The following is a 15,358-nucleotide window of genomic DNA, read 5'->3' on the forward strand; positions in this document are numbered from 1 at the left end:
TCACCCTTGGTCCATTCTTGCCTCTTACTAATTAATGGCTTTGCCCCCAAAGCCTGAAGTCACTGGGCATTTGGGAGGTTCAGGTCAGGCCCCAACAAATACAACCCAACAGTAGACAGCAGCAGGACTGGTGGGGCAAACACTCAACGAGGCTTTGTTTTATTTTTTCACTGGAGTCCTTCCTCAGTCTCAATGTTATTTAAAACTCAAAGAATTAAGATTAATTTTCCTTTGGGAACCACTGTGAAGCTGGAAGTGTACATTTTCAGAGCCCTTCAATCCACCACCACTGTAGCATATTTTTGCATTTAATGCTGCTTTCTCTATTTTTTTTTTTTAGCATTTTTCTTAATATCTTAGAAAATGTTCTTTCTCCTAAAAATGAGAGCACAGCACGTCACAGTGGTTGTTTGACCCTCTTTACCTTGTGTTGTCATATCCAGCCTCCACTCCAAAGGCGATGACTTTCTGGCCTTTAGTTCAGCACTAGTGGGACTTAACAAACACTAATTATATCCTACATATTGCAATAGGACATGCAAACCAGATGGAAATAAGAACCACAGTGAATGTTAAAATACAGCCCAGCAATCCCCCAACTCCTGCACAACTTTCCAGTGCAGCATGGCTCCCGCTGTCTGTCAGGGTAGCATTGCCACAGGAATAATAGCATTTCAACACAGATGACAATTGTCTGAGCTTGCCAGCTTTGAAATCATGCAAGACGTAATTATTTTTTATTCACACTATTTTCAATATCACATCATTCACGTTTACAATAAAGCATGGCTGTGATCTAATAGAAACGCAAAGCATAGAGAAGGTAGACTTTGTTCCCACTGCCAGAATCCCGAAGGGCTTCACTGGGGAGGTGGCATTTACACAGAGGAGTCTGGTTTTGGGCTGAAGAAGCTTAGGCACAGTGGTGAGGATGTGCATGGCACAGCCTACTCTGTCACACCCATGTGACTGGTGGGCATTGAAGTGCATTGGGGATTCCTGACCATCTCAGAGGAAGGGTGGGGGACATACAAGGGCAGTAGAAGGAAGATGAGGCTGAAAGAGGAGATTGGGCTGGTCCACGGAAGGCCTTGAAAGCCTCACCTGCATTCCCCAGGCAGTGGGGAGCCACTGAAAGTTTCTGAAGAGGGGAGTGATACAATGCAATGGCTTGCCCACAGAGCACAAGACTGTTGGATTTAATAAGGGGGGCAGATGCTTATTCCAACCTGAAAATTCTCATTCTCCTGCTGTTTCTAGAAACCACAGAAAACTCGCCATCGTTGGGCAGATCTGTCAGTGTGCTGTCTGGGTCTCTCAACACCTGGAGCAGCTGATATGCATGGGAAGGAACATTTGGGCAGGAAATATGACATGGAAGAGACTTCCCCTTGTCAAAAAGAGGAAACTCCACCTACTTCCCAATCCCATTTAGGGCTAATCAGAGGTGTCAGAGAAGGGGAGCAAACAACACAATGGCAGAAACTTTATCTACTAGAATCTCATGTCCATAGACCAGTGGTGTTCTGATCTTAGGTGCCCGCTGGAATCACCTGGGAGCCTTAAAAACTACCGATGCCTGGTCCACCCTACAGGGACCCTGATCTGATTTGTCTGGGGTGAGATCTGGGCGTTGGGATGTTTTTTAAAGGTCCATCAGATGATTACTCTGTAGAGTCCCTTACTCTATACTGGGCACATTTCCACTCAGCACACATCTGTTAAGCACCTACTATTTGCCAGATGCAGTGCTGGGCATATAAGAAAACGCTAATAACTTAATTAAAGAACATCCCTTTATGTACATTAATGTTTCTATATAGCATTAGGGAACACCTAGTACTGGTCGCTTAAATAATTAAATATCAGAGTCTTCTAATTTCTTGAACCACAGATGTTTAGGAAGCTGTGTTATCTATTAAACTTGCAGCAGAATATTTCAGGCACCCATTTCTCTGCAGACTTTGGTGAAAATCTGGTCTTACTGTCCCAGAGGGCACCCACAGCACTTGATTCCCTACTGTGACGGAAAGATCCTTAAAGCTCCTTATCTTGAAAGCCACCAATCGTCCTTTTCTTCCTGTCCCCACCCTTTGAAGATCTCTTGCCTACTTGTGGATTTAGGAGGACAGTAAGTTGAGACTAAACAGTTTCTCAAGAGCTCCTGTCTCAGCAGCCTGGCTCTGCAGACCATGGGAATTATCCCAAGTCACGAGCTTGCAGAATAACTGGGGGCCTTTTGATGTTCAGCCTCTTTATCTCAACTTTGCAACTTCACTCAGTCTGGAGCAGTCACCCGATGACAGATGAGACTGTTGGGCCAGAGCTGCCAGCGGCCACAGGTGGCTGGACAAATGGCAGGGCACGGGGTGGCGCTTCCATCAGGAACCAATTGCTCAGACCTGGCCGGATGCTGGGTGAGGGGAGGGAGCAGGCCCGGGCGTTGCCATCCTCCCATCCATTCAGGAGTCACCTCTGGTTTGCCCTGAGCAGTGATTGTACAGCTTTTATTGTCCCCTCTGGGAAAGGAAGGGCAAGGAAGTGAGGCCAGGTGGGCACCTGATCCTGCTGCTTCTGTAAACCGTGATGGATTCACCCCATATGCGGAAGACAGATGAGGAGTCAGGGGTCAGAGTCACAGAGCACCATTGTTTCAGAACAATAGGAGAGAGGAGGAGAGGGGATGTGAGCTGTTGAAGTATGGTTGCATTCAGCACTCGCTGGTGAGGAGAGGAAGGCAGTGGGGGCGGAGGAAGGGCAGGGAGCCGGCAGGAACTCTGCACAGGTTCAGGGAATGATGGGTGGGGAGTGGTGCAGATGAGCTGTGTCCAATCTCAGCAGGTCTTGGGGACTCTTATGTTCCACCCCTGGAGGGTGAACTTAGCTTTCAACTGGGACCCTGTGTTCACTCTGTGTGGTAGAACCAAGTGTAGGTGCTGGGTTCAGCACCATGTACCCAGTAGCCGTGCTTTTTCCCAAGGTGGTTGCTTCCCTACAATAATGATCACAATTCATGTTTGAAATTTCATAAAGTAGTGAAGGGAAACTAGGTCTTCTTTCTCCTCCTTTTCCTCCTCCTCGTCCCTTCCTCCCCTCTTCCTTCTCCCCTCCCTCACTCCCCCAAATCTGGTATCAGGAGAAGGCATCACAGTGGAAAAGCACTGGTTTTGGAGACTGTCCTGGTTGCTGTGCGTGCTTGGGGCAAGTTACCTAATCTGTCTGAGCTGCTTCTTACCTGTCGGTGGTGGGTGAGCCCCTCCCTCCGGGGTTACTCTGAGGACCCAGCTCAGTCATGCTGAGGAGTGTGCCTGGCACATGGTAGCCCTCAACAGCATCAGCCCTCTTGTGTTCACCTTTCCAGAATGACCCTGCAAGACTCCCCATTCTGTGCTTCCTCACCCCAAGGGGAAGGCCCGTATGTGAACCTGCTGGAGCCAGAATTCCATAACAGGAACTCCCATGATATTTATCAGGACGGGGTTGGCCAGGACCTCTCTCCTGGGCTTGGTTGTCAGTGGATGATGGGTGATGCCTGTAGATGGGAAATAGCTGCTAAAGTCCAGCAGACCCCTTCCCAGCTGCAGTGCCCTAACCTTGCTGGTCCATTTTACATGGAGCAAGCCTTGCAGAAGCAGCACACACTGTTGGTGCCCACCCATAACCTCTCAGCACTCATCTCCACCACACACGCACTGGACAACTCTCAGCTCCCAGCACCTGCCTCTCTGCCTGAGGCTTTTTCTGGCCACACCCCCCCTCACCTGTGCACATAGGGCAGGTGCCAGGATTTAATGCCCCCTTCCCGCCCCCCAGCAGGCCTCAGGAGTCAGTGGATCAGCTCCCATGGCCTCAGTTAGGGAGACTGGGGTTGGTGCTCAACGCTGCCTCCCAGAGTTCCCTGGCCAGACCGAGCCCAGCTGCCCACAGCCCTGACCTGCTGGATCACGTGCCCTGATTGCCGGCCTTCCTCCCTGTCTCCCTTCTCCACTCCCCACTCATGTCTTTGTGGGGGGAATACAACTGAGACCTTAGGGCACTGGGATGCCATACAGGGACCAAAAACAGAGCTGAGGGTAAAAAGGCGCAGAACGGAGACCTGTTGCAGGGAGGGGAGACACCCGCTGTGGGCGGGCTGTGCTGACCAGTGTCCCCTCCTCTCTCCCTGCACAGCGGCAACATGGAGCGCTCAGAGTCCCTGCATGACAACACCCTCACGCTGACAGTGCCGCTGATGCACGAGGTGGACACATCCATCACTGGGTGAGTAGCCGGGACACATCTGCCTGGAGCGGAACACTGTACTTCTCTTATGTTTGCTTGTGTAGCCAGGAGCCAGCAGCTCTGCCACTTCTGCTTCTGCCCAGCTTTGAAATGCAGGATGAAGCTTTAGCTGCAGTGACTCATGTCCTCCTCCCTGATTTTCTCCTCTTTCCCAGCTACCCACCCACCTGGTAGGTAACACAAGAAGTGTGATGACAAATATAAGCCCCATAATTTCTTTGAATATTCTGTACATCTTTCCATGCATCTCTTCCCAGTGCCCACCCCTCCAGAGTGTCATAGGATAGGAGGCAGCTTGATTCCTGGGATTAAAGTCTTAGCCAAAGGCTCCTGGGCCAGAGGTTACGACCAGATGCATCCCAGTGCCCTGGCTGGCTCCCAGGAAGCCTGGGCTGCTTTCTGATTAGCCTCGAGTCACCGCTGACTTTGCGTGTTTCTGACCCTTCTGCAGAGCCAGCAGGCAGGGCTGATCACAGCAGGCCCACCATCTGCCTGGCTGAAGTCCTTGGCCACTCAATGCTGCTGGCATTGTTGGAAAGCAGGGCTGCAGGCAGGCACCCAAAACAACCCGGGGTGGTTTTCAGCCAAAACCCAGGCCTGGAAAAATGAGAAGTCAGTTCCTGTTTCCGGCTTCAGAAACAGAGCACATACTTCTTTGATAGTGGAAAAAGGATTTGCACAATTAGTTTAGATCAAATGAGGACCTGTTGAACCCTTGCCCCACAGGCAAGCTGAACTTTCTGGAGGTTCAAAGTTTCTCATTTTTCAGTTTTCAAGTGCTTCTGGGTCCCGGCCTTGGCTGGAAGTAGAAAAGTTAATGCGTTGCAGAAGGAACCATCCCTGCAAAGCTCCCCCACTCTGCTGGGTGTCAGGAATGAGTCTCCGGTGGGCGTTCCTGCCTCTTGGCGTTTTTCATCACGTTCTTTAGACATGAGGCATTGGTGGAATATATTTGCAAATTAACACAGATTTGCCTCTGTTCGTGGCTCTATTTTTAACCCTGTAGTTTATTTACTTGTCTCCTCAGAGGCACAGTGAGAATATCCGCAGGACCAAGCCCCGTCCTTGGGGGATGAAAGAGAAAACACAGGCTCACTTGATCCTGTTGTCCAGCCCTCAGAGACCTCGTTGTGAGGTGTTAACAGCACCCCCCCACCCCCGCCAGCCCCCTCTCCCCCTGCCGACGAAGCCATCAGTTAAACAAACGAGTGAACCGCTGATACTTCCAGGAACATAAGACGGGGCTCATTTAAATGAACCAGCTCTTGCCATTGGGTGGTACTGGGAACTCACTGCAGTTCCAAACTCTAATATACGTTAAGTTGAAAATAGGTGAATTGCTATCCATTCAGACTTGGTACCAAAAATCTTACATTATTGTGTTTAGGCAAGTGAGCAGCTTCTAGAATCTCCTCTAGAATCCATTGTTTGTCTGAGAATTTAAGTAAGTCTGGCTTTGTCTAATCTTGGGGTTTGTTTTTGCGGGCAACGTTGAAAGCATCACTACAGAATGAACCGGAATTCTTAATCACATCTTACGTAGCCAGTGTTTGAAATCTGAAGAAAAAAGGCTATCACTGAGAGGACTCAACTTTTAATACCTAATTCCTAGTAATTTTGGTAGTCGGAAAATCTTTATTTTTTTAAAATGAATTTGTCACAGAGTGGGGCTTAGGATGCCAAATATATAATTCATTTAAATTGTCATACTCTTTTTCAATCCACAAAATGTTTTTCAAATGACAAAACAGAACATGCGTAATTTTATAATCCAGTTTAAAAAAAAAAAAACAGAAATCAAAGCTACCATCGTCTTCCTCCTCATTTTAGAAATGTAATCCTGGTACATGTTTGTATACGTAGCTTATTGATTTCACCTAAGATGACAAGACATTACTGGAAATGTCTGTTTACAAAGCGTAGGTCTGGCTGTGTCCATTTACAGGAGAGGGAAGGAGCAGTTCCAGAAGGGAAGCGTTTGGTGGAGGACACTGTGGGGAGCCAGGTTCTAGATTAAATAGGGACAGATGTTTGGGTTCTCAGGGTAACAGTGACCCTGGGTTGGGATGACAGATTTCATGCTTTCCTCTTTCAGAATCATGTCTCCAACCTCCTTTGTGTACGGCGAGTCTGTGGACGCATCCAGCTTCATTCAGCTGGAAGACCTGGAGTGTCATTTCCAGCCTCTCAACGTCACCCTTCAGGTATCCACCCCTGGAGACCTTCTCTGTCACTGGGGACCAATGGAAGGACCCAAGGGATGTGCCTTCTATGAAAGACAACAAAAGGGCCAGGCTCCTTCCAAGAGAAATTTTTCCCAGCCTGGTTGGCTGGAACAGTGTGTGTGTGTGTGTGTGTTTTCCATAATTACACGCAGAATTAATCCCTTTGCTGTGTGGTACTCTGCTGTGTAGACCCCTCTGCTCTTCAGTATTTGGAGAGAGAGCTGCATGAATGCTCTGAATGCTGAGGCCAGGCCAGCATCCCTGCCCAAATGGCCCCAAAGGACCCCTTTCAGTTCTCCATCATTCTTCACATTGTGGACAGGGCAGCCTCAAGGATTTGCCATGTCCCCTTAATCCTGGACTTCTCCACACTGACTCAGCCAGGAGCCCACTCCTCCCACAGAGGGACAGCCTTTCAGAAGTGGGGTTTTACAAGAGCAAAGCAGTGTGAGCGTTGGGAACTCCTCCAGGGGAAACATGCTGCTCTCCCAAAGAACAGGGCTGGCTCTTCCATCACATAAGCACTGTGTCCAGCAGGTCCACTCGGTGTGGACTGTGGACACCGTGAAGGACAGCATCCCTCTGGAAGCCAGGGGTGGGCACACTTTTTTTGCAAAGGGCCGGAAGATAAGTATTTAGGCTTCACAGGCCAGCAACTCTGCAACTCTGCTTCTGTAGCATGGAAGCAACCATAGGCCATGCACAAACAAAACTGTAGCTGTGGGCACTGACATTTGAATTTCATATCATTTTCACATATCATGACATGTTCATCATCTTTTGATTTTTTTTCCCAACCATTTAAAAATATAAAACCATATTAGCTAGCAGGCTGTACAAAAGCAGGTGGCGGGCCAGATCTGGTGTACAGGCCATCATTTGCTGAGCCCTGCTCTAAGTACAGACCCTTCAGGCCAGTGCTATTCAACAGGAGGGTGTTTGAACACAAAGTTAGAGGGACAGAGCATCATCCAGGCATTCTCCTCGATTGACAAATGTGGGAAATGTAGGCCCAGGGGGTAGAGGACATGCTGCAGGGCACAGAGCTGGGAGCAGCCGGGCTGGGGCCAGGACTGGGCGGGCATTGCCTGGACACCCCTGTGTAGCTCAGCACCTGCCAGGAGCTGGGGATGAAGTGATGAAGACAGTGTACCATAATCCACATCCCACATCTCTCCAGCTCTAGCTCCCGAAGCCCTCCCCTGCCTCCCCTCCACCCTTCCCCACGGAGAAGATGGTTTCCCGCTCTGGCATCTGCTGCTATGGCCAAATAATTAAAATTTTTTTCCCTGTGGCCACTCCTGGGTGGACCAAGGGGATGACAAATAAAGATGGGGTGAGGGTCTAGAGAGGGAGGCAGTGAAATATTTGTGGTCTCTCACAAACAATGGTCTTCCTTTCTCCAAAGCATTCTCCCAGGCAAGAGGCCTCCAAAGCCATGATGGATAGCACACATCCCAGCTCAGAGAGGAGGTGCCTGCTGGCCAGCTAAGCCCCAGCCGTCACACTCTATGTTTGATTTACAGGGAAAAAGGGAAAGATGAGGTTAGCCTTTCTCTTGAGACCTTAGAGTGATTGCTGGGAATAGGGCCTCAGTGGTTCTGAATTGCTTCTCAGAATTAGTTTCCTTTTCTCCGTTGCTTTTTTGTAATTGGATAGAAAACAGATAAAGGCCAGATGGAGTTATTTCATTTTACTTAAATCATTTTAATTTTAATTACTTACAAATTAAATAAGTTTAGTTACTTAAACTAAACTTTTGGAGGTGTCTTACAATAAAATATACAGTCAAAAACATTGAGAAGGATTCAAATGACACATGTAATGAAAAGGGTATATGCAGAAATTAACACAACACTGTAAAGTAACTATACTTAAGTAAAATAAAATTTTTTTTAAAAGAGGGTATAGATGTTGAAAGGAGAAGGCAAAAAAGAATAACAGTTATACAAAAACGTATTCAAAAGATATACAAAATGTTCTTTTCCCCCTCTTTAAAAAAAGAAAGAAATCTGAGGGCATGTGGTTACATCATGTTTCTCTGAATGCATTTTTGCAGGGAGCTTAAAGTTTCGTATTCAGGCAAAGAGCTTTCTTCTTGTATCCTGACGTAGATATAGGCTAGGGAATAGGGGCACCAGAAATGAGTGATTGGCATGACCCTTGTGATTATCAGTTGCCTGAGGAAGTACATAGCATTCCGTTCAGGATTAAGAAAGTTGGCTGGATCTGAAAGATAGATAGTGTGTGTCATTGATTGGAAGGAAATCCTCTTGTGTTAGCAAAGCTGACAGTTTCCTGGAGAATTCTCTGACAACTAATTTTCTGGTATAACTGTCATTATTCTGACCATCCTGCAGGAAAGCCACTGACCAGGTTGATGGTGATAGTGACCCCCAGAAAAAGGTAGAGATAGTGGGGGAGAATGGGGTCACGGATATGGGTAAAATTCTATGTTTCCTTACTCTGGCAACATCCTTCCTGAAGAAAAGCACAAGTCTTTCCATATAAAGATATTTTTTCTGTGTCTTTTCAAAGCTAATATTCAACAAGCTGCGTCATTGTTTAAAGACTCCACTGCAAATGCTGATGGGAGAAAGGCAGAGATATTAGTCTTGGACCTGGTTTCAAAGTTTCATCAGAGTTTTCTTAACAGAGATGTAATAATTTGTTGACCATTGATAGTTGGCTGTTTGGGTTTTTTTTGCATCATCAGTCATTTCCCTCACCTGAAAAATGATGAAAAATAATACAGATGTTACACAAGAACATTTGCAGAGAGTCAGACGTTAAGACATTTGTTAAAAATAAATAAGGTAATATAAGCTCTCCCATCCATCTGGTTTTGATGGATGAAATCATGCAAAACAAAATCATCATCTTCTTTTCTTCCCCCCACTTGTGCTTTAATTGAAATTTCCCAGGCAGGTCAATAGGTTTCTCTTCAATTCTGTGCTCTCACGTTTCACTTCAAATTAGCTATTTCCATCATGGTTGGAAATTCCTTCCTTTTCTTGTGCCTTAGGGTTGTTGTTATCAGTGAATTGTGTTCTTTCTGAATTAAGAGTTGCCAACAACTGCTCATCCACTCAACCATTTTTTGTGTCTGTTCTCTGAAGCAGATCTCACTATTGCAAAAAACGAAAACATGCTTTTCTAGGGAAGAGCTTGCTGGAGCTAGATCCTTATACGTTCTGTCAAGTGTGAAGACCCGGTGACTTGTCCAACCCGTCTCCTGGCTCTGCCCTTCTGACCTCAGCTTCAGAGATGCCCTGAATCCCAGAATTCTCTCTTTAGTCCCCAGACCACCAAGCAGTGTTTCATTTCTTCCTCTCTCTTGCTCCTACCCATCTTTTTTTTTTTTTAAATAATGTCTCATATACATTATTGATACTATATATAAAATAGACAATTGATGGGAACCTACTGTGTAGCACAGGGAACTCTACCTAATGCACTGTGGTAGCCTAAATGGGAGGGAAGTCCAAAAGGGAGGGGTCATCTGTATGTGTATGGCTGATTCATTTTGTTGTGCAGCGGAGGCTAAGACAACATTGTAAAGCAACCGTACTCCAATAAAAATTAATTTTAAAAAATAACAACATCTTTGAGACACATACCTTAGAGTTTACCTGTTTAAAGTGCGCAATGCAATGACTTTTTCCACAGTTCTGTTTATACAGAATTGTGCAGCTGTCACCATAATCTAATTTTAGAACATTTTCATCACCCAAAAAGAAACTCCATACCCATTAGCAGTCATTCCCTGTATCAGTCTCCTATTGCTGCTGTAACAAATTACTGTGAACTTTGTGCCAAATTTATTATCTTACAGTTCTGGAGGACAGAAGTCTGAAAAGGTTTCATTGGGCTAAAAGCAAGGTGTCCAGCAGGGCTGCATTCCTTTCTGGAGGTTCTAGGGAAGAATCTGTTTTCTTACCTTTTCCAGCTTCTAGAGGCTGCTGCATTCTTTGGCTCATGGCCCCTTTCATCTTCAAAGCCAACAATGGCCAGTTGGATCTCTTTCACAATACATCTCCCTGATTCTGACTCTGTCTCTCACTTCCCTATATAAGGACCCTTGCCATTACATTGCACCCACCTGGATAATCCAAGATCATCTCTCGATTTTAAAGTCAGCTGACTAGCAACCTGAAATCCCCCTTGCCATGTAATATAGTCAGTTTCCACGGATTAGGACACGGACATCTTTGGGAAGCCATTCTTCTGCCTGCCACACTCCTCATTCCCCCTTCCCCCCAGCCCTAGGCAACCACTAATCTGCTTTCTATCTCTACACATCTACCTATCTCTTTTACTCTCCTTCATCTTCCATTTCTTCCTTCAGTTTCATGTTCAGCCTTTGCTCCATCTCCTTTCCTGTATCGGTCTTTTTGTGGCCGCCATCTTTTCTCTCATTTCTCAGGAGATAATGGGCTGCTGGAAACAGAAAATAAGGAGGACTGTGGTGGGAATGAGAGGGGTAAAGTTTACAGGACCAAATGCTGGGACAGAAAAGAGGTGCACAGGTGACATCAAACAGTATTAGCAAGTGATAAGCTGTAAGTTATGGAGAAACCAAACCGGCTAGATAGTATAGTAAAACAGCCCTTTCTGTAAGTTAGGTCATTTGGTTTGGGGACAACCCACTTTTTCTTAGAGGGTCTCAGTTACCTCAAACTGTAAAAGGAAAGGCATTGGACCAGATAAGTGGTTCTCAAAGTATGTTTCCTGGGCCAGCAACATCAGCATCTCCTGGGAACACATTAGAAATGCAAATCCTTTAGCCTCCACCCACCCCCTCCCAACCAGACCTACAACTGCAGAAACTCTGGACATGACCTTGCCCCAATCTATGTTTTGACAAGCCCATCTGATTGTTCTGATATGTGTTAAAGTTTCAGAAATACTAGTCTAGATTATTTCTGAATCCCCACCAAGTGTAATAGTCTATGAGTAAAATTCCAGGTGTGTAAAAAGAAATATAATTTTTAGCTGGAAGAATACAGGAAAATGCTAAAGGGAAAGAAGGTAATTTGAAGGTTTGGGGATGTTAAATGCATATTTGAAAATTTTCTATTTCATTGAAATCTCTCATCATTTGATATTTCACTTCACTTCATGTCATGAGTTTCTGTATCCTTCCGTATCTCTGTGTATCATTTCAAAGGATTTTAGAGTATATATTGCAGGACGTGAAATGAAGATCTCTATTTCTATTAAAACTTGCCGTGTGTGTCTCATACCCACAGGTCTATAACACTGGGCCAAGCACCCTTCCTGGGTCATCTGTCAGCATCTCTTTCCCCAGTCGTCTGTCACCTGGAGGAGCTGAGATGTTTCATGTGCAGGAGATGGTGGTGAGTTCTCATTTGTTTTCACACTTGCTTTCAGGCTCAAGCCAGCCCATTCACATTTTGTATTCCACCCAAGAGCCCAGAAAGGTTAACTCATTCTACCTTTGGAAACATACCTGGAGAAGCCAGGAGACCTGCAACACCTGGATTTCTACATTGAGACAGCTTGGTTCATGCCATGAGAAGACCTCTTTGGGGATGGGCAAGCGTCAGTTATGAACCTGACTTCTGGGATGGACTTCACCGGCTCTGGGAACCGCCAGCAACTGTCTGTAGTCTTGTGCGTATCTGAATGTGTTTTTCTAAGGGGAAGATCCCCAGCACTCATAAAGATTCTCATAGGGCCACTGATGCCTGGAGGGTGAAGGATTCGTTCATAAGACAGAAGTATATGTTGAAACTCACGGTCATGTGCAGAATATGCCATTCAACTTGATCCTAAGTCAGCTGTAGATGATTTTCTCTCAACTAGGATATGATCGTTCCGCCCACCTCCTTGGCTTCTAGGACATCACATTACCTTGGCTTCTCCTTTGTCACTGGTTTTCTCCTCATCTCCCCAACTTCTACAGGGCCCAGGGTCTCCTTTTTACCATCCTTAATCTTAGAGATCTCCCCCAGACTCATGGCTTTATATTCAGTCTGTGCTGATGACACCAGATGTTTCTCTCTCTAGCCCAGATCTCTCCCATGAATCCCAGACTTTGACAGTTAACTACCTTCAGGCCATCTCTACCTGGATGCCCAACAGGAATCTCAGTCTTCTGCACAGCTGAACTCTCAACAGTATCCCTTCAAACTTGCTTCCCCCCATGACCTTCTGCATCTCAGCAAACAGCTACTAAGTCCTTCCAATTGCTTGAGTTACCCTTGACGCCTTTTCCCCACAGTTCACATCTGATCTGTCAGAAAATCTGATGTCTCTGCCCTCTCAACAAATCAGAATATTACCGCATTTGACCCTTCTACTGCCAGCACCCTGGCCCAAGGCACTGTCATCTGTCATCTGGGTTATTGCAGTGGCCCCCTCACTCAGGTCCCTGCTCCTGCCTTGGCACCCCTGCCATCTGTTCTTGCCCCAGCGGCAGAGCCAGCCTTCCAAAATCTAAGTCAGGTCATGTCATCCTCTGCTCAAAACCCTCCAGTGGCTCACTTACCCCGCAGATTCTTCCAGCACCTCAGCCAGCCTCACAGCCTGTCTCTTACCCCTCTCTGACCTCTCCTCCTCCTCCTCCTCCTCTTCGCCACTCTCTCTACTGCAGTCATCCTGCCTCCTTGCTGGCCCTAGAGCATGGCAGATACTCTCCCACCTCCTGAATTTTGCACTGGATCTTCCCTCTACCCAGCACGCCCTTCCCCAGAGAGCCACGTGACCTCCGCCCTCACATCCTCCCGGTGCTTACTCAGATATCACCTCCTCAGAGAGGCCCTCCCTGACCAGCCTTTGTCCCAGCACCCCTCATCCCCTTTTCCTGCTTGTGTTTCACCATCACCCTCATCACCAGCTGACATACCATGTATTTCCCTATTTGACCAGATTATCTGCCTCCTCCTGGCCCCATACAGTATAAGGATGGGGATTTCTGTCTGCTCACTGCTGTATTTCCAGGGCCTCCTATATGCAATGCTTGGCATATATTATATGCTCAATCAATATTTGATATTGAACTGAAAGAAAAAACCCACAGTATAAAACAAAAGAAAGAGTCGTTTACTCTTTCTACATGAATTCAGGAAAAGTTTCATGGTGATATAAATCGCCTCAGTGTGCCTGAGAGTCTGGAGTGGCTGGGCGTGAGGGTGACCCCTCCTGGGAGGGAGGGTGCTTGATGGTTGAGAGAGTCACACTACATAAGGAGAGGGAGTGTGGTCCACGTTGAGGGCACCACTGACTTGTTCCTTTTGCATGGGCACTTGAGGGACAGCTAGCCAGACAAAGGGACAGCCTCTCCATGGATAGCTTGAAAATCAGGGCAGCAAGACCCATGGCATGTGACACATCTGAGCCCACAGGAGGCTCAGAAAGCATCATGTGATGGTGATGGTGGTCTCCTGCATTGCTATCTTCTTGGGTCACATGGGCTGAAACCCTGGACCACGGGAAATGTTGAACGCAGAATATGTGCCCCTCCTGGCTTGCCTGCTTGGCCATCCCCACTGCTCACGGTATTCCATTCCTGCTCCACAAAGTGTCCGTGCCTGGGCGCTCTGCTGAAACAGCGGTAGAAAAGCCCCTGGTGTTCTGCACCTACAGCTACCACGGTTTGAGCTTAGCGTGAGGTTCCCGCCACCCACATGCTCCCATCTGCCTCCTTACATAATGTTCACCTCACCAGCCACTCCACCTTGTCCCCACAGCTAGGGATGCTTTCCTCACAGAGCATGTTCTATAAGCCGTTCACATAAACATCTATAATGTTGTAGAGAAAAATGCTCCCCCATGGGCAAAATTATTTATTGAGCAAAACAGGAAATGTAAGTCACTCAGATTCTGAAAGTATCTCAGCACCAAGTCCACCCCCTTTTCTCTTTACTGATCATCCGACCGAGCAGGAGCCGCTCGAAAGGACTTTGGGACGTGTTTATAAATAGCTGGCTTGGCGGGAAGGCATGAGAAGTGGTTTTTCTGACGATTTGCAGAACTGCCTGACTGATCATCCAGCTGAGTGGACTCTTGAAAACCCAAGTGCTGTGAGCTGCCTGCATTCCGTTCTCTGAGTTCTCAGAAGCAGACCCTTTGGATTTTCAATACGGTACTGAGAATTTTCAAAAGTATGTAACAGAATTCTCAAGGACAGCCAAGCCTTTGCTTGGATACTCCAGCCCGTGTTGAGGCCCTTGGCGTTTGTGTGGTATGGAAAATCAAGCTCACTGGCAAATTCTCCCTAAGCAAGTAGTGAAGCACTGTGTTCTCATGGACAGTCATCACTGGAGACCAGAATGATGAGACTAGAAGTGTAAAAGCCAGTGCATGATGGATGCAGTGATGAGGCAAGAGTCCCAGGTACTGTTTCAGAGGCCGGTGGGCAGCACACCCTCTACCCTAAAGCCCACAGGGCTGAGAGCAAGGGCGTCCTGCAGCTCAGCCAGGTTCCCAGCCTCGGCCCCTCCCTTGCTCAGCAGCGCCCGAGAATGCCTACTGGGGCAGGTCATACAGCTCGTGACGTCCTCCACTCTGGCCTTTCAGGACTTTGAATAGAGTGGGGCTCTTGTTCTGGGTATTTAGGTGGTTTGGTGCAAGTCAGACTCACTCCTATCAGGAGAAACCAGTACTCCTTCCTTGTATTACACTAGGAGGGGCCCCTGAGGCCTGGTGGCATCCCCCCATACCTCAGCCACCACCATCCCCTAGTCTTGGATAGGCCCCTGGGCAGCCAGGAGCCAGCTACCTCCTCAGCCAGCTGAAGCCCAGGAGCAGAGAGCAGACATTGAGAGAGGACGTATCTGCCATCCCTCCCCACACACCACGGGACCCTCAGATTGTTTCTCTCGCTT

The 15,358-nt window shown here is 47.2% G+C and overlaps 1 protein-coding gene across 1 annotated transcript in view; it reads left to right on the forward strand.

Moving 5' to 3' along the window:
• The window catches only part of ITGA9 (integrin subunit alpha 9), a 356,219-nt gene that overhangs the window by 280,410 nt on the left and 60,451 nt on the right, over positions 1–15,358 (forward strand). Inside the window, exons 21-23 of the mRNA XM_022553838.3 lie at positions 4,171–4,260; positions 6,377–6,485; positions 11,759–11,866. Of these exons, the coding sequence (XP_022409546.1) occupies positions 4,171–4,260; positions 6,377–6,485; positions 11,759–11,866 (307 nt within the window). The remainder of the gene's footprint in view (positions 1–4,170; positions 4,261–6,376; positions 6,486–11,758; positions 11,867–15,358) is intronic.

Source organism: Delphinapterus leucas, chromosome 10 (assembly GCF_059928025.1).
Source record: "Delphinapterus leucas isolate spDelLeu-1000000601 "Yukka" chromosome 10, BTC_Dleu_Yukka2, whole genome shotgun sequence".
Taxonomy (NCBI): Eukaryota; Metazoa; Chordata; class Mammalia; order Artiodactyla; family Monodontidae; genus Delphinapterus; species Delphinapterus leucas.